This window comes from Epinephelus moara, chromosome 9 (assembly GCF_006386435.1).
Source record: "Epinephelus moara isolate mb chromosome 9, YSFRI_EMoa_1.0, whole genome shotgun sequence".
Lineage (NCBI taxonomy): Eukaryota > Metazoa > Chordata > Actinopteri > Perciformes > Serranidae > Epinephelus > Epinephelus moara.
Genome location: NC_065514.1, coordinates 20658448 through 20676564, shown reverse-complemented (window position 1 = coordinate 20676564; position 18117 = coordinate 20658448). Strand labels below are relative to the sequence as shown.

General features: G+C 41.3%; 2 protein-coding genes across 3 annotated transcripts in view; both read right to left on the bottom strand.

Annotated features, from left to right (window-relative positions):
• bmpr1bb (bone morphogenetic protein receptor, type IBb) overlaps positions 1-4669 on the bottom strand; it is a 76480-nt gene extending 71811 nt beyond the window's left edge. Inside the window, exon 1 of the mRNA XM_050052916.1 lies at positions 4524-4669. The gene's annotated coding sequence lies outside the window, so the exon portion shown is untranslated. The remainder of the gene's footprint in view (positions 1-4523) is intronic.
• A 535-nt stretch (positions 4670-5204) lies between these two features.
• Positions 5205-18117, bottom strand: part of pdlim5b (PDZ and LIM domain 5b) — a 48675-nt gene continuing 35762 nt past the window's right edge. For both annotated transcript variants that reach the window (XM_050053190.1, XM_050053191.1), the window contains exons 6-13: positions 16928-17082; positions 16126-16153; positions 11419-11582; positions 8900-9080; positions 7876-8056; positions 6702-6822; positions 6494-6609; positions 5205-6373 (exon numbers count right to left, since the gene is read on the bottom strand). In XM_050053190.1, coding sequence (XP_049909147.1) covers positions 6284-6373; positions 6494-6609; positions 6702-6822; positions 7876-8056; positions 8900-9080; positions 11419-11582; positions 16126-16153; positions 16928-17082 — 1036 coding nt within the window. In that variant the 3' untranslated portion in view covers positions 5205-6283. The remainder of the gene's footprint in view (positions 6374-6493; positions 6610-6701; positions 6823-7875; positions 8057-8899; positions 9081-11418; positions 11583-16125; positions 16154-16927; positions 17083-18117) is intronic.

The following is an 18117-nucleotide window of genomic DNA, read 5'->3' as shown; positions in this document are numbered from 1 at the left end:
ATCATATTATGCATGTATACTCCTACTATGATGGCCCACCAGCAGATGGAGACATGCAATAAAATGTTTTTCAATGTATGTAATATTTATTAATTGCACAAAACACCAAAAAACATGTTGGCTGAATTCATTTTAAAGCCAATATTGACCGATACGGATGAGGTGCCGATATAATCGTGCGTCCCTAATTCATCATATTTGTGATGTGGTTTGTGATGTATTAAAAATACCTTGTGTGTTTTGATTTCTTGTTTAAAAGGTCCAGTATGTAGGATTTAGGGAGGGGGTCCTAAATAAAGAGATCGCCATGTCACACCGCCATGTTTCGACAGTAGCCCAGAACAGAGAAACCAACCACTGGCTCTAGACAGAACCATTCCCAATGGTCCTTAATAGCTCCTTTGTGACGAGAGCCTCAGAAAACACTGACTTTTTCACCACAAAACTGCTTTATTCTGTGTTTTGACCGGTTTAAATGACCGGGTCCATTTGTTTTGGAGAGAAAGAGACCTTCACAGATATTGCGGCTCCCGGTAAAAACCTCCTGAGCATCTAGATCTTAAGCTATCATAGGAAAAAGGTGAGCACACATTAGCAGGTGCTAGGCCAATGGCTAGTCTCTGACATTCCATACAGCATCAGAGAAACACTGATTTGTCACATAAAACTGCTTTACTCAGTGTTTTTACTGGTTGAAATCACAGGGCCTGTTTGTTTTGGAGAGGAGGAGACCTCTGCAAATAATTCAGCTCCTGGTAAAAATCTCCTACACATCGGGATCAGAAATAAGGTAAGCACACATTAGCAGGTGCTGAGCGAGCAGCCCTTCTGAGACATGCCAAACAGCACAGAAGAAACACAAATTTTTAACGTGAAAGTGCTTTATTGAGGAAGAGACCTCTGCGGAAAATTCCGCTCCCAGTAACAACCTCCAGAATAATATACTCGGAAGAAATTCTAACCGGGAGTTCACGCTTGGCACATGGGAGAAGTTTCAGCTGGATGCAATCTGCAATCCTCACCTCTAGGTAACACTAAATCCCCCTAAATATTACACACTCTTCCTTTAAGGGAAGGGCATCAAATGTATTCAAATATCCAATAATCAAATAAATAATACATACAGCTATATGGCTACTTTATTAATTCTTCTCTTATGTCAGCTAGGCATGATTTTTTTCTGCAGCCTACATGTTTTGGAAACCTGTGATGTCTCATCATCCCTCACTTTTCCATTTGTGTTAGTTTTAATCAGCCATAAATAGAAGTCCATTAACAAGCCCACAAGTGCACACACAGAAAGTGCTGCTTAGTTTAAAGCTTCATTATTCTGGATTACTATTAGCCAATGTTACACAGCATATAGAGCTGTGGGAGGATTCTATCTCACAGGCCGGCCTGTGCTGCTAACCAAACTGGGCCTAACAAGATGAATGCATTTCACTCACACACACACACACACACACACACACACACACACACACACACACACACACACACACACANCACACACACACACACACACACACAAACTCTGTGTTAGCCATCAGTGTCAGAGAGTCCAACAAGCTGAAACACTTGAGTCTGTGGTAGACCACAAAGAGCTGCCTTGCCATGCACCCACACTTGACATGCCATCCTCATCATGTAAGCCTAATGACGGGCGTTCCTCCTGCCAGCGGCAGAGCCAGGGCAAGGACAGGGTGGTGGGTGGCGGTTTGATTGCTCTCTGTGTGTGTTTAATATTACCCAAAAACATTCACCTCAGCTCTGCTTCAATGTGCCTCTCTGTCCTGCAGAGAGTCAGAGGGTGGATGGTGCATTCAAAGACAACACCACAGACCTGCAAAAGGTGCAGCAGGTTGTGCCCAGCTCACTCTGCACTTTAAAATGCTGATGTAAACATCAGGATCTCAGTGACATCAGCTCTGGTTCACTGACGCTCAGTGACCAACTGCAGAGCACAGAGAGGTTTTGTGCCATGCATTCAACAGTCAAATATTACCATTGACGCCATGCCACTATACACTGACTGGCCATGGAGTCTTTAGCTCTCTGCCAGACATTAACACACTCACACACACACACACACACACACACACACACACATTGGGGTTTTCCTGCACTGTATTTCAACTCCCTTTACACCGATGAGCATTACCTGAATCCTAATTGCATAAGAATCAGCAAATCATATCATAAAGATGAGGTTTAACTTTCAGTCTTGACCTTGGAAGCAGAAGTTGAGCAAACAGTTTCACTACAGGGCCGATTTAGTCTGTTTCAATCATATCAAATGATCTTTAACAGCAGATGGAGTCAGCCCAGTTTGGAATAACAACTAGACTTTTATGTTAACATAGAAAATGGAAATTTCAACATCTTCAAGTCCATGACAACTGGGAAACTGCATCTGGTGATGAATGATGTGATTGAAAGCTTCAGAACAGCTACTAAATGGACCTTGAAGTGAGATTGTTTTATCAACAATATAATAACATAAAAAGGCACCAAAAACTCAAACAGATTTTGATTCTATCTGGACAGATCTTCAGTACTTTAATTATTTTCAGATCAATAAATCTGTGTCAAATATTTAAAGGGGAATGACGCCCATTTTCAAAATTCATACATGTTATTCCTGTGATCTAGGACAGCCCAAAAATACAAGTAATCATAAACAACTCTCTCCCAAATCTAAAAACTAGAGTGCTAAAACTTAAATTTGTGATGTCACAAAGTATAAAGTCTGGAACTGCTCCATTAGGGACAATGAGTTATGGAAAGATGTTATAGATGACAGTGATGCCTCGTTTTAGATTTTAGCGAACCAGCCCGCACTTCCACAAGTTTTTGGCATAACCATGATAATCAAGGATGTTACATCAATGAAGGAAATTGCAGAATGCACAACATGAGTAAACAGTAGCAGCAAGATGGCGGACCACATTGATAACCTGCAAGCTTTTGTTCTGTCATTACAGACATTTATTTTATCTAACAATCAAACATGGACCAACTGTTAGTAAGACCACTGTGCGCTCTTTTTTCAGATGATTTCTCCCTTGACTTCTCCATTGTTGCCTTCTTCATGTTCCTTCTCCAACCTGTAGAATATGAGACTCCCACCGATGTCATCATAATTTCAGCTAAGGTTACAGAAAACCTGCTATTTTACGGTTGCAGCTTGGAATCAACTTTTCGGGGTCTGGGCCAATTCATATTTGGTCAAAATGGGAGCAGCAGTAGCTCAGTCTATGGGGACGTGGCTTTGGAACCAGAGGGTCACCGGCTCAAGTCCCCATATGGACCAAGTATGGTGTGTAGACTAGTAGATGGAGAGGAGCCAGTTCCTGTTCTGAGGTGCCCTAGAGCATTGGTTCCCAACTGGTCCAGCCACTGATCCAGATTAGTTTTAGGTCCTCAAAGTTTAATATATTCAGCATCAAACTTGCGTATGGCCTTGTCGTTGAGCTTGTTTTCTGTCTCTGTCAAGTAGCGGTCCTTTAGTTACTCACTCTATGGCAGGAAACAGCACTTCAGATTAAAAGCTCTGTGCCAGAAATTTTCTATACTTCAACATTAAATGTGTTTTTTACTTCATTTTTTTAGTTCATGTTCACAAGTTGCTTGCGATCCACTCTGAATGGACCCACAACTGCTTGTGGCGCCTGTCCTAGGCAGCAACCTCGCTATGACATCTCTCCATTTAAAGCATGTATACATCCTGTTTATGCATGTGTGTGTATTTCAGGCCTGTGTGTGTATGACAACAGAGTGGAAAAAGTTTGAATCCTTCTGAGGAATTAATAAAGTATATATTCTTCTTTAAATTGCTCTGAACAGTTCAAAATTATGTGAGGGAACCTGAACAAAACCTTCAACAAGTTGGTTCGAAAATGGGTATGAGAGCACCCAGGGGAGTGTCCTGAGTATATGGGTACATTTTTTTGCATCAGCTCTAATATTTTGTGGGTCCATAAAATCAGCCACCTATTCATTGTTTTTGGGGCAGCCTTTTTACTTCATGACATCACAAGTTTGGCTTTCAAAGACAGCCGCTCATGTTCACATATACTGATTGAACTTTCCCAAGGCAAAGAAATAACATACTGAAATTCTTAATTTAGGTGGTGTTCCCCTTTAAAACACCTATAAACTCGATTTCATACACACGCAGTTTAAAGGCGATGTTCTCCCCAGGTCAGGGTTAAGATGTACTGAGTGGCGATCATAGCACCAATTAGCCGACTGATAAGCAGCATCATCATCATCCCCACAGACTCCACCAATAGCACTGTCGGGGGTCCCGCTGATCGCCTGCAGCTGCTGTCAACACCAAACTCATTGCAGCAAGCAAAATAAAAACTTAGTCTGAATCCTAATAAACAGCAGGAGGAAAAACAAATCACGGAGTTCTCTGGTTTCGGTCAGGACAGCTTGATAAACACAAACCGCAACACTACAGCTGCAGCTCAAACCACACTACTTGTCTCTTTCTTTTAAAGGTAAAGTGCGCTTACCGTGTCCTTTACGCTTCAAAATCAGCTCCACAAGATCCCAGTTTGTCTCGGTTTGAACTCTACCTTGCTCTGTTTGATTTGCATGTGTGTGCCTCTATCGTGCGGTGGACTTTTCCGAGCGTACCACGCGTTATTTGGAGCTGCTTAAATCTCGCGTCGTCCTGCAGCACAGCTCCCACCTCCGATGTTTTGGAGAAGTGCACATCAAGACGCACGGCTCAGGCACTATAAGCACATTTCCCTCCAATAACACTCACACTCAATTCACTCAACAATTTGAGTCACTCCTAAATTGTGACTTTAACATGCAGAATTGTTATCCTATAAGAAAGAATGCAAAAGTGTGTGTGTGTGTGTGTGTGTGTGTGTGTGTGTGTGCCTGGTGGGTGTTTCTCCTGTCCCTATGGTGATGTGTACTTTTCCCTTTTAGTGCAGGTAAAGCTCATGCTGGTGCCTGTCTGCCTGTCTGTTCAGCTTCTCTGAATAATTACTGTCACAACTACAGATTTATAAGAGGCCTTTACATCAGATCATGATGCTTCAGTTATTTCCTGCATTGCGTTCAAACCATAAACAAAGTATTTGCAAGAGGAAGAGCTGATTTTTAATGTTTCAGTCCAGTGTCAGCCACAGATAACAGGTGAAGATAGTGTTAAAAAAAGCTACGACAAACTCAAGAGCTTTGGTTATGGCATTCAAAGTTGAACCCCTTTATTTGAAATGAAAGTAAGGAGAGTATTTATGCACAATCCACTGCACAAGTGCAAGACAGAGGAAATCTGAAATATATATTAGCATTGTTTTGTGTTAATTGAACATCAGACATCACAAAAACATCATCAGTGAAAACAAACACGGCATAAATACTGCCTTAGCGGAGGGTTCAGTTACTCAGTGAAAAACAATGGAAAAAGAATTCACATGATTTGCATTTTAATGCCAGAAACTACTTAAATGACGTACAGATTCGTGTGAGTATTCACTGGAAGCATGCTTTGGCCCCTGAACTATAGGCATAACAAAATATACATAAACAACTACGCAATGTATTTTGGAATTCTCTCAGTATCTTATACACAACATTAAACTTGACCTGTAGAGTGCCTAATTTACACACTGCTGTACACGTTACTACTTGTGCTTTCATTTACTGGGAATGGCTACACACCACAGTCCTTTGACACAATAAAAAATAACAATACAATATTAAAATTTTCCATTTTTATTCCAAAGGCTAGAAGTTTATGTTTAGAAGTTTTTGTTGTTGTTGCAAGAACAAGTTAAAAAAAGCAATCCTTGCTTTAAAAATAAATAATTTCCCATCTTGTCGTTAAATATTCATAATTTCCAAACCATTTGCTCGCTTTACTAAAAGCACACCTTTCCACTTGAATATTTTTTTCCAATATGTGACCCCTGAGGGGCTCAGTAGGTCATCGCAGTTAACTATCCTACTCCGTGTGAAAATAAAAAAATGCCCATCAAGAGCTTAACACACATGAAAAAGCTCAGCACAAACGTGTAAATTAAAAATCCTCTTGCGCAGATATTGAACTGGCAGGGGGCAAACAGTGTGCATATTCATCTATGAAACTGACATGGCATAACAATATTAGAGCAAAAATAAAAGCTTATGCTGGAACCTCTGACCCAATGTTAGTTCTGAAAATAATCCTGAAAGTATTTAACATCTGACTGAAATATAAACTGCTGTAAACTGAAGCTGCTGCCCTATCCTATTCATATTCATGCAGGGCAGGTCAGATGTTGACAGTGTGGGCATGTTTCTTGCACAGAGGCTTGTCTTTTTTGGAGAAGAACGCCTGACCTTCCAGATTAGCCGAGCAGACCTGTGGAGAGAGCAAAAGTTATACAGAGCAGTGTTGTTATTCACACAATATTCTCCACATGTTCTTATTTTCATTCCTTCCTTGTTGCTGCTGGCAGGTGTAACTGTCTCCTGGACCTACCGCACACACAAAGCAGGTGTCATGCCAGGTGAATCCTAGAGCATCCAAGAACTTATCCCCCGCCTCGATGGGGAAGTCACAGCCGTGGCAGCAGGCCCCAAACAGGTTGTAGTAGTCTGTAGTGAACAGCACGTTGGTTAAATGTTATTCTGTTTGCACACATGATTTTCTTTACATTTAATTTACTGCTGTGGGCTCACTGCTGTACCTTTTTCACAGTATGGCTGTCCGTCCTCCATGTGAAACGTGTTGCCCCTGATCGGCTGCTGGCAGGCGACACAGACGAAGCAGGACACGTGCCAGGTCTGTTTTAGGGCGTTCATGATTTCCTGCAGTGAAAACACAATAATTGTCATTCAGATGACAACAGATAAAGTACATGGGTTGCATCTGTTTGAATGGTTAAAGGGACAGTTCACCCAAAAATCAAAAATACATACATTTCCTCTTACCTGCAGTGTTACTCACTAATCTAGATTTTTTTTTTGGTGTGAGTTGCTGAGTGTTGGAGATATCATCCGTAGAGATGTCTGCCTTCTCTTGAATTAAATGAAACTAGATGGCACTCAGCTTGTGGTGATGAAAGCACCAAAAAAGTACATTTAAAAAACTCCACAGCAATGTCTCTTTCCAGAAATCATGACCCAGTTACTCAAGATAGTCTACACACGTTTTGTGAGTTTCATGTAGGAACTATTTTCTTTCTACTGAACAACACCCGCCAATGGTATCAATGCACAGAGGGAAGTGTGCATCTACTGCTAGCTCACCTAGCACCACTGAGCTAGCAAACATTACAGCTCAGCTGAGGGGGATGCCATGAATGTTCGCATCTCACGCCGTCACAAGCACAAGCCTCTCATGCATGCAAGCTTCCTTCTGTGCAGTGATTCGGTTGGTGGGTGTAGTTTGGTAGCAAGAAAATAGTTCCCACATGAAAGTGCTCACAACAAGGTCTGTGGATTATCTTGAATAACCAGGTCATGATTTCTGGAAAGAGACATTGCTGTTGAGGTTTTTTCTTTGGCACTTTGAGCAACACAGGCTGAGTGCCATCTAGTTCCATTATACTTGAGAGAAGGCAGACATCTCTACAGCTGATATCTCCAACACTCCTCAACTCACACCAAAAAAATCTAGACTGATAAATAGCTTAAAGATAAAAGGAAAAATATGTATTTTAATTTTAGGGTGAATTGTCCCTTTAAATTCAAGCATTACAACTCCATTTAAAATCACATTCACCATGATGGATTAAGCAGCAAGCCTCTGCTTTATTTCTTTTGGTGATGAAGACCAGTGACTGATGTTTACAGTATCAGCACAGAGAGTTTTCAGTACAAGCAGACTGAGAACACTATGCCTTTAGTTTTGTCACTCACCCCCAGGATCTTCTGGTTGCAGCGGCCACAGGTGGGAGCAAAGAACTGCTCATAGCAACGTTCGCAGTACACCTGGCCCTTCTCCTCCACAAATCCACCAACTGCCAGGGAGGAGTGGCAGTGAGCACAGTTGAATTCCTCGGGGTGCCACGACATGCCCATGGCCACGAGGAATGGGCCCCTGGTGAGAATAAGCAAAATTATTCACCTTGTTTTGGGCAAAATTTCTGCACAGTATAAGCTGTGCTGTATTCTATACTCTTAGTGAAATATGCAATCACTGAAACTTTTTTTTTAAATTATTATTATAAAGTTCTTCGGTGGCCAACAAGGGCAAACACACTCCAACGGCCCAAAACATTTACAGTGGGAGAAATGTACTGCAGCTTCAGAAATGATGCCAATTAAAAAACACATACAAAGTCAAAAAAAAAAACACTACACAAAATGTATCAGAAAACACTGCATCACACCTGAAGTTCCCTAAGTATCCAGGGGGGAGCGCTACATGGAACAGCTTGATTTTTCGACCACAGAGAGACACCAGACAAAAGATTGTGTGTAGTGGGAATAAAAGTTGAGTAAAGAAGCAACATAAAAAGCTACAAATTAATGTTTTTAGTCCTTTACAGTATTTTTAATATGATAGACAAAGTCTCTAACATGCTAACACTAGCTACATAAATCTGTTGCCCTTTTATAATGTTGTATAAGGTATATAATTCATAGTATATACTGTTTTTCGCATTTGTTTTTCGTGGTTTTTGTGTGTTTGACTTTGCATCGTTTCTGTATTTGCAGTGTGTTCCTGTTAATGTGTTTGTTTTGGCTCTCTGCAGCACATTTCTTTCATTTGCAGCACACTTCCGTTGTTGTATTTGTTTTGGATTTTCGTACATGCTTTTAAATTGGCATCGTTTCTGAAGCCACAGTATGCTTCTCCTAATGGAAATGTTTTGCCCTTACCCTTGTCAGCCACCGTAAAGCTCTTACTGTTAGTGCAGTTTTATCTGATGTTATTTACCTGATGACTTTGTTGCACTTGTTGCACATTGGGGTGCGTGTCCCGGCTGGGATGTGCTCAGCCCGCTGCACCAGCGAGTTGAGGTCCTCTGGATGTGGCTGAGGGGTGGGGCGGTCTGGACCTCTGGGAGCAGTGTTGGTAACTTTGCCAAACGCAGGAGCTGCTCCACCCTTTGCAAAACCTAAACCAGCAGGGAAAATAATGAGTCAGTATTCAAATGGAAAAATAGCTGAGTGTACCCGATAAAGTATTTGACAAAATGTACTTTCCAAAATTGTATAAACAATCAAGCAGACCATGAATACAATGCTTGTAATGATTGGTATTTTATTCTAATGGCCCACTTTTATGTAATGTCTTATTATTATTTGAGCAGAACATATGTGCACAGTTTAGGTGTGTGTTGTCAGATAATGCATGGGAATGATGTGATGATCTCTAACCTCCACGCCTGGAGCATGAGACAGCTGGGTTGGACAGAGCCATCCCACCCAGCCCAGACAAGGGATCAATTTTTCCCACTGAGGGGAATCAACACATTCCCAGAGTCAGAGGAGACACCTGGAAAAATAACCCTCCCCTCTCCTCTTATCTCAAAACATATGGAGAGGATACACAATTTTCCCCCTTCTCTCTCTCGGTGCAAAGATCCAGGATGGAGGTCAGTGTTGTCGGCCCTCAGTGGGAGCGCTGGAGGGTAAAGGCATCGGGGACAGAGACACCATTGACAGAGAGTACCGATATCAAAGACTTGGGAGGTCAGAAGACAAGTGCTCCCTAAATATCCTTGTAACCGAGGGCTAACAAACTGAGTAAACAGAACGGGGCACTAGCGGGGATGTGAGAGGAATGTGGGAGAAAGATGCTACAGAGTGTGTGTGATGGAGGAAAAATATGGACTCCAAATACAGATTCAAAGTACATTTCTCTTTAATACTTGATCTGTTGATGATTATTGGGTAAATGAATGATTCTGTTATGGCTCATTTGAAGAGCTGCTCTTGATATAAACAACCTTAGCCAATTCCTAGTGACATTATCAAACATAATTATGCCTAAAATATACAAAGTTCCAAACACTTTATGAGCAAAGCCATATTTTTTGTCTGTGCAATGGTCTTTTTTTGGAATTTAAGAGGCTTGGCAACATGGGGGGACTTTGAAATTAAATACATGCACATGGGGGATATTTTGTAGGCTTATCAAATATTTTTAGAGTCAGTATATTCAATTTGTCTCCTTCTAGTCCATCAAAAAAGCAACAAGTATTCTGTATGTTCTGTATGTCTCTGCAGGAAGTTTACTAGTGTAAGTAGGGAACAGGCTTTGAGACGGCCTAACTGTTATATATAGCTGAAAAATATATAAAGCGGATAAACACATCACATTTAATTGAATGCCGTATTGATGCGGGGAATTACGCCGGAGTCAAAATATTTTTCAGTGGCACTATATGGCCTTATCTGTGTGAAAGCCGGCACCATGAGGTGGATGGTGACAAGCTGTCAGTGGGGCAAGGAAATATTCCAAACGAATCCTTTGGCGAGAGCAAAGATTGAGGGCTGAGCCACATTAAATAGGACAGAAAGTGAAACAGACGTTTGTGAGTCTGTCACTGCTGTCTCGCTGTATGAGGAAGATAAGGGGGGAAGAAAGTCAGCGTGAGAAGACAAACTGAATCAGAGCAGGACTGCACATCTCTGCTCTGTGTCTGGATTCAAAGGCAGCGGGATGGAGAGAAACGCACTCTGATAAACTATATTTGTATTTGATTAAAGCCCCTATGTATTAAATCTTAATGTGATTATGGCATCATTAAAATATTTTTTCCTTGTACGGGCTAAATATTCCACACTTGCTTTACAAGTGCCAAAATTATTAATTCGTGTAAATAAATGTAAAGGTCACATTCCACACAGCCACCATAAGATACGTGCCTGTTTACTCGAGCTCAAGTATGTGTTAATCTGATAAATAACACAGCAACAGAGAGCTAACTGTGGCCTCTCCCTGTGGCACCTTTCAGCAGCCGCTTCTTAAAAAGGCCCCGGGGGGGGAAAGCATCAGGGCACACAGTGCATCTGTTCATGTATGAGTGCATACTTGTGTCTTAGTATTGCTAATAATGACCCCTGACTGATGCCTTTCAGCTAATATTTACTCTGACCACCTCCAGGTCTCGTGGCAGAGATTGCTGGATTCAGAGAGCAGTCTTCACACAAAATAAAATACATAATTCTCCATTTCACAATCTATTTAACTAAGGGGATCTTGGAAAAAGCCAATAATCTGAGCTCATTAACGGATACCTCTGGTTTTTATACAGCTCATAATCTTAAATGGCTTAGTGTCAGGTATTAGAGCTGCAATAAACTGACTGAGCAGCAGTGGTTTAAAAGAATAAGGCTGCCCTCTGTAGGAGAAAATAAGCACCTACACGAAATAAACTGTGCAGAAACACAGCAATTCAAGAGGCTGTAAACAGGAGTAGGAGAGGTTGTCTGAATGTGTTCTTGTACCTGCTGGACCTCCAGGCGGGAAGGAAGGCTTGTTCTGGGCCGCTGGGCTCTTGAACGCTGGAGCAGGGGCCACGTTGCCATTCCTGGGTGATGCTGCAGATTTGGTAAATGTTTTTGCTGCAGGCGAGGTGTGCACAGCAGGAGTGGCTTTGTCCACTGCCTCACTAGGAAACAGATGGAAATATTTCATATCAATCATAATTTCATCCATCCATTCATTCATTTTCCGTTACCACTTATCCTGTTGGGGGTTGTGGGGGGCTGGAGCCTATCCCAGCTGACACTGAGCAAGAGGCGGGGTACACTCTGGACAGGTCGCCAGACTATCACAGGGCTGACACATAGAGACAGACAACCATTCACACTCACACTCACACCATAGGGCAATTTAGCGTCACCAATTAACCTGCATGTCTTTGGACTGTGGAGTACCCGGAGAGAACCAACACTGAAAACCGACACAGAAGGAGTCCCCCACCCCAGGTTCGAACCAGGAACTCTCTTGTTGTAAGGCAACAATGCTTATCGCTGCCACACACATATTTTGGCATACATATATACTGCATACATAGTTACTGTATTATTTATCTTCTCTTTAATAAAAACACAGATAGTGATACATCTTCAGCCTGTGTTAACTGATGTTGGTCACTCAAGGGGGGGAGTGTAAAGATATCCTCTGGGGCTCCAGCCCTGAATGTCTTCTCAGAAGCCCTTAATCTATGCTATTCCCTTAAGAAATCTAATATAACCGGGTAAATGTTCTCCTGTTGGCCTAATATTCACTTTAGAGTATTGAATACCACATTTACTTGCCATTGTTGGGGATCCTTGATTTGCAATAAGAGTAGCCCAGATTAATATTGCATCGATTCAAATGTAACAGATTTATTCTATGAACTCTACTCCAGCGTAGTAATATAAAAAAAGGTTCAACATCAAGATCTATTTAGGCCAAATTCCTATGCCCTCCCTATGTTTTATAAATAAAAAATAGTAACATCAGACAATTTTTGCCTCTTGTTGGGTGGCAGGAGTGAAAATGAATCATCCTCCATATTTGTTGTGATATGGTTTCAGAATGATGAACACAGTTGGAGAACAATTAGATACAAAATATTATGATGGCTCTATAGTAGTGGTTTTCTAACGGTTTGTGCCCAAGGCACACCAAAGGCAAGGCACACCTGTACTTACATCTGTGCACAATAGCTTCTATAATGTGTGTTATCACTCTTATCACGACATAAGACAATAAAAATAAGGAAAAATAAGACGGGTAGCTTTCTTGATACCATCTCTTTTCTTTCGGTAGTAGGTTGTCTTTGATGGTGCTTTGCTGTAATTTGATCCGTACAATAAAACGATCCATTGTCCCACTCACAAATTTCTCCCTTTAATTGTTATCATCCCTCACATTGGCTGCCAATCGGGGATTTTGATGTGTCACGCACTTATAATGGCGACATATAGGCTCCCTGTGAAGGTTTTTTTAAATGAAATTAAATTCTTAAGCTAGAGTTTGCCTCTTTATTAGGAAAGGGGTGCGCACAACATACTGGTACAGTCAATAAAAAAATAATTTCAACTCTTTGTATAGGCCCGGTTAAATATTGCAGTAGTAATGTGTGGTTATCACAAAGTGACACACCTGGAGTGGCATCATGGCACACCAATTGAGAACCACTGCTCTATAATATGATTTCTTTCTGTGTCAACTATCCTGTTTTTTTCCCACATCATGTACAGATTTTTAGGCATTCCATTACCTCAAGTGGCTTTAAATATAGTGCATATAGCTGCTGTAAAAGGGGAAAACAATTTCTCAAGGGAGCATGCCCCTGGCTCCCCCTGGGTTTGGGCTGAGCCCGAACTGTTCACAGCGTTTGGCTTTGACCCTACTGTCACTCTTTGTTGTTGTGGAAACAGCTTCAACCTCCTATTTTTATCTTTCCTACAATCCCTGAATAAGAAAGACACGTAAGAGTGGGACTGTGCCTCCAGTTGAACTGGACCTCCAGTACAGACTTACTTTGATCTGGTCAACTGCAGGTTGTTGCACCACAGGAAGCCAATAAGTTGGTCAGAATCTCAGTGGCACATGCAAACAATCATGACAATTACAGGGCACTCTCAAATAAGGATATGGACTATACTGCCCACTGTCCATATGGTCGGCCAATTACTGACACGAGGAAACAATTACAGGCGGTGATGCTGTAGTATATGCTGTACATGTAGCTCACCCTCAACTCATATGTGGAGATTACCAGTGGTATAATTTTAGTACTGGTTATTACTTTTATTCTCATGAAATAGCAAAGATGGAGAGACTTTGAGACAGTGGTGAATTTGTTTCCTGTGGCAGCACAAAATGTACAAAGCCACAATATAATGTAGTAGACACTGAGAAGCACTAGTCTTTCTACAGTAGTCCTCCCCACTCCTCACTCCTTGTTGAGTGTCACAGCTTTCATTTCAAGCTGAAACCTCCTGAGGGCAGCAAAGAGCTCAGACTCAGTACAGGCTGAAAACCTGTTTCACACATCTCAGAATAAGTCATATAGGCCTATAGGTGTAACAGGGCTCAGAAAATCTCAGTTAAACAGACAAAGATGATCATTGGGCGCTGCTGCGGCTCAGATAGACCTGTCAAGCAAGGGATTTGCACCAACAGGTTGACAATTTCTACCCCTGAAGCAGTTTGGGTTTTCAGCAACAGCACACTGCTTGTTACTATCAACAGAACCTGCTGTGCTGTCATACATAGATTTATGGTTTTATGTTTTATCATGATCCTGTGGTGTTTGCTTTGACTTATCCTGCTTGTTGGGTGTGTCTGTCTGTTTGAATGACATCACCCACTGGTTTTACTGTATGTCTCACATGTAAAGACATTTACCAGCAACTACGGAGATTGCTTTGGTGTCTATGGCCTAAAATCTAAATAATGAGAAACCTGATCCCTTTAATGTAAAACAGATCATACCATGTTTAAATTTAGGACATTAACTCTGTAAGTTTTGATTTGAATGTTATAGTTTTATGACTTTGAGTGATGCATGACAAGCTCAGGTATGAGGCTATTGATTTATGGGACAATCAGTAACTTGCAGTGACATACACCAGAAAGAAACACATCAGATGGTTCTTATGATTAAAGGTCTGAACAATTTCCAGAGAGCTAATTCCGATAATACTCAAATAAGCACACTACTGGCATTTTTAACCCTCTGCTCTTCACACACATCTGTCATGCATTTTTTCATTTCATAGACTTTCATCGACTGGAAATTTCTAAAAAGAAAAGCAGGGATGGAAGATTAAGAAACAAGCGACAGCAGAAAAGAAAGAAAAGAGTTTATTGAGGTAAAATCATCAAAAGCTGATAAATGAAACTACTTTGGTTAGTGTAGAAAACAGAGGAAAAAGACATGCTCAGAAAAATAAAGATTAAGATTACAGAAAGTTTGCGAAGGAGTGGAGGCTCAGACATAAATAATATGCTACATTGTAATGTTGCATTTCCAAGCACACGTCCATATTTACTTGCATGCATTTCATTTACATTTTCAAAAAATATATAGCAAGATAACGTGTAACAATTTGTACAACAAGGGTTTGCTTGTGCAACAAACATGTTTCATTCCCTCTTTGTTACTGTTGTCCAACCTTTAGAACTGGTACATTTAATTTGTTATACAGTGTGCAAAATAAAGGCTGTGTATGCAACGGAGGCAATGTACGTTTAATACTGGTCAAAATAAAATAAATAAAACGTTAAACATGACAAAAAGGAACCGTGCCCACTACACATTTAGCACACGTGCTGAAACATGATGATGCCAATCTCTCAGCTTGTTGTACTTGTGTCCTATAACTTCTGGGTCCAACTTGTTCGCTCTGATTTGCCCCATATGACAGGAATAAAAGAGGGAAAAAAACAGAAAAGAGGAAAGTTGGAAAGGTTAAGATTGTAGGAAAAGAAAAGCAAAAGATAACACAAGAGGGACCACATTAATAAATGAGAGGAAAAATAGCGACAGCACCAAAAAAAACCACAGTTGGAAATGAATACAAGATCTTAAACTCCTTGCAGATGTGTATTGAGTTATATGCCAAAGCAGATGTGTAATATGCTCTTGTTTTTAAGGAAGAAATCTCAAAATCTCACCAACAGAGGGAGAACAGGAATCTCCTTCTGGCAGGGCTGCTATTACCCACAATACCACTTAATTACCCACAGGTTCCAGTGAGTGACACACTGATTGGTTGAGAATGTGGTGCGGAGGGCAAACTGTGTTTACTGCAGATTAAATCGACTTAAGGCTGAGAGCAGCAGTAGCAATCACAGCCTGCGCTCAGTCTCCACTCGACTGTCTTCCTCTGAGGAGCTCTTGGTGCGGTTTCTCCAAATTAAGCCTTAAATTAAGCATGATGCTGTGGGACCATAAGATTAGGAAATCAGAGCTTAACTCTGAAACACAGGCTCCTAGACATGCTCGTATATGAGTATTTGAGGGCTAATTCTGAAACGTTAAACCTCTATGATCAGGAAATTCTTGTTATTATTATTGTTATTAAATGGATGCCTTACATTCTGTACGTACAAAAGTGCTCACAGACGTAAGACAGAGACAGAAGAGCGGGAACACTCACACAACCACATACCAAATTTGATTATATTAAAAACCACCAGCCACTTACTTCTTTCCACTGTTCTCTGGAGCTTGCTCTGCAACAGTGAAGAGAAAAACGTGGATGAAAATACAGAATAAAATGTACATAAAAGGTCAGAGAGACACACTTGCAGCTTTATCTCCACTCCAACTTCTTCTAAGTTCATCTCAAGAGGTTAAGAATTGAATGAGCAAGTGTAATTCCCTCACTCTAGACCCTTTTAGGACTTCCTGAACCTATAACCCCCAATTGTTCACAGCTGCAGGAGCACCAGGCAGACTGAATATACATCAGATGTTCAAAGCACATCGCAGATTCTACTATACACCAGTCTGGTAACATCATTTGACAAAGAGAGAGAACGGGACAGACATATCTCTCATCTTACTTCACTCTAATAACTGCAAATGTCTAAGCAGATCCACACACATTCGCATAACGCCTGCGAATGGAAAGAGGCCCAAAGCCGCAGCCTGCTCATGTAGCTATCAATGTCACTTACAGTCAAAACAGTGATATAAAAAATACATTGAGATCAGACGGTGATGAAAGCTCTATTGAAGTAACGACTGAAGACTCTATAATATCGCTGTAATCTGAAGAGGCAGTGAGGTTTTGATAAAAGAAATATGATGATAAAGCAGTTTAATGAAGGCTTCTAAGGAAAATATGTTCCAAAGGATTACCCTAAAATTGGCAACCTCTGACGTAAAGTGGTTTTATGGGTCAGTGTGCAATTTTTGAGCACATTGTAATGGATCTAAATTGAACTGACAGCAATACCACACAATACTAACAGCTTGTCTAGCACACTAAGGTTGGTACACACCATTTTCAGTACCGGTGAGCTGGGCCAGGATATGGAAAGTGCGAGACTGGGAGGTGCTACTCCGCGGGTGCCAGTCCTCCGTGTCCTCAATCAGACGCTTCTTGCTGGCTTCACTCAGTGGGGACGCGTGATCCTCGGCCTCCACATTAGGTTTCCTGTACAGGCAGATGGATCAAGCAATGATGATGTTACAGACATGGAAGCTAACGTATCTTAAACATGTGTCACTGGGATCATCACTGCTTAAAATAACTGTTAGCACAATGTTCCAGTTTATACATACACACAAACAATCAACACACACAGGACACATACATACTGTACTATTCAGTGAGTGCTCCACATTCAGTCAAGGGTGCAGCTTGTAAACACACGTGTCACAGTTTGACCTAAGTAGCTGTTAGATTGTACAATTACCTCCTAGGTCTAGCTGGAGGTGGAGTTCTGCAGGCGAGCAGTAAGAAGGTAACGAGAGAAAAATGCAAAGAGGCAGAAACAATTAGTCAAAAGTCACTTTACTTAAGACTTCTCTGGGGCTCACTATCAGAAAGTAGAGGAGAGGTCAGTCAGATAATAAAACTACAAGTAATCTACTTGAAAACCAATCTTGATTGATGAAGCGTTAGATTTACGACAATAAAATGTGAAATTAAACACACCGTCTGCATATTAACAGCAGTGAGTGTTTGAGATGAGAGTGACAGTGACCACATCTCACCACAAGGTGGGGACAAAGTGCTGTGAAATTAAAGGATCAGCTTTTTTCCTAAAATAATTCCTGGGTACTTCAGAGTGCTAAAATATTTATGTTAAGTGTTTACATGCACAGTTTAGTTCAAGAGTTGCTCCAAACTGTGAGTCAAGTCAATGTCCAAAGTTCAAGTACGTGCAATTTTTATTCCGTGAGTGCGAGTGTGTGTGTGTATGTGTCAGGTGAGTCAAGGTGAAGAATGATCAAAGACAGCACACGCCGGTCTATTCTTAGCCGAGGCAGAATATGCTCTGCAGTGATTTGTATGGCCTTGGGTAAACGCACTGACACAAGCAGCAGATGGAGCTAAACAGATGCGGAGCTGGGTGTGCTGACAGGCCGTGCTGCACTGGGTGTAAATGCAGTATTAGCTGTCACAGTCTGATGCCAGTGAGAAAATGAATGAACAGTATGAGCTGACCCCCACTGGGCGTCCCGT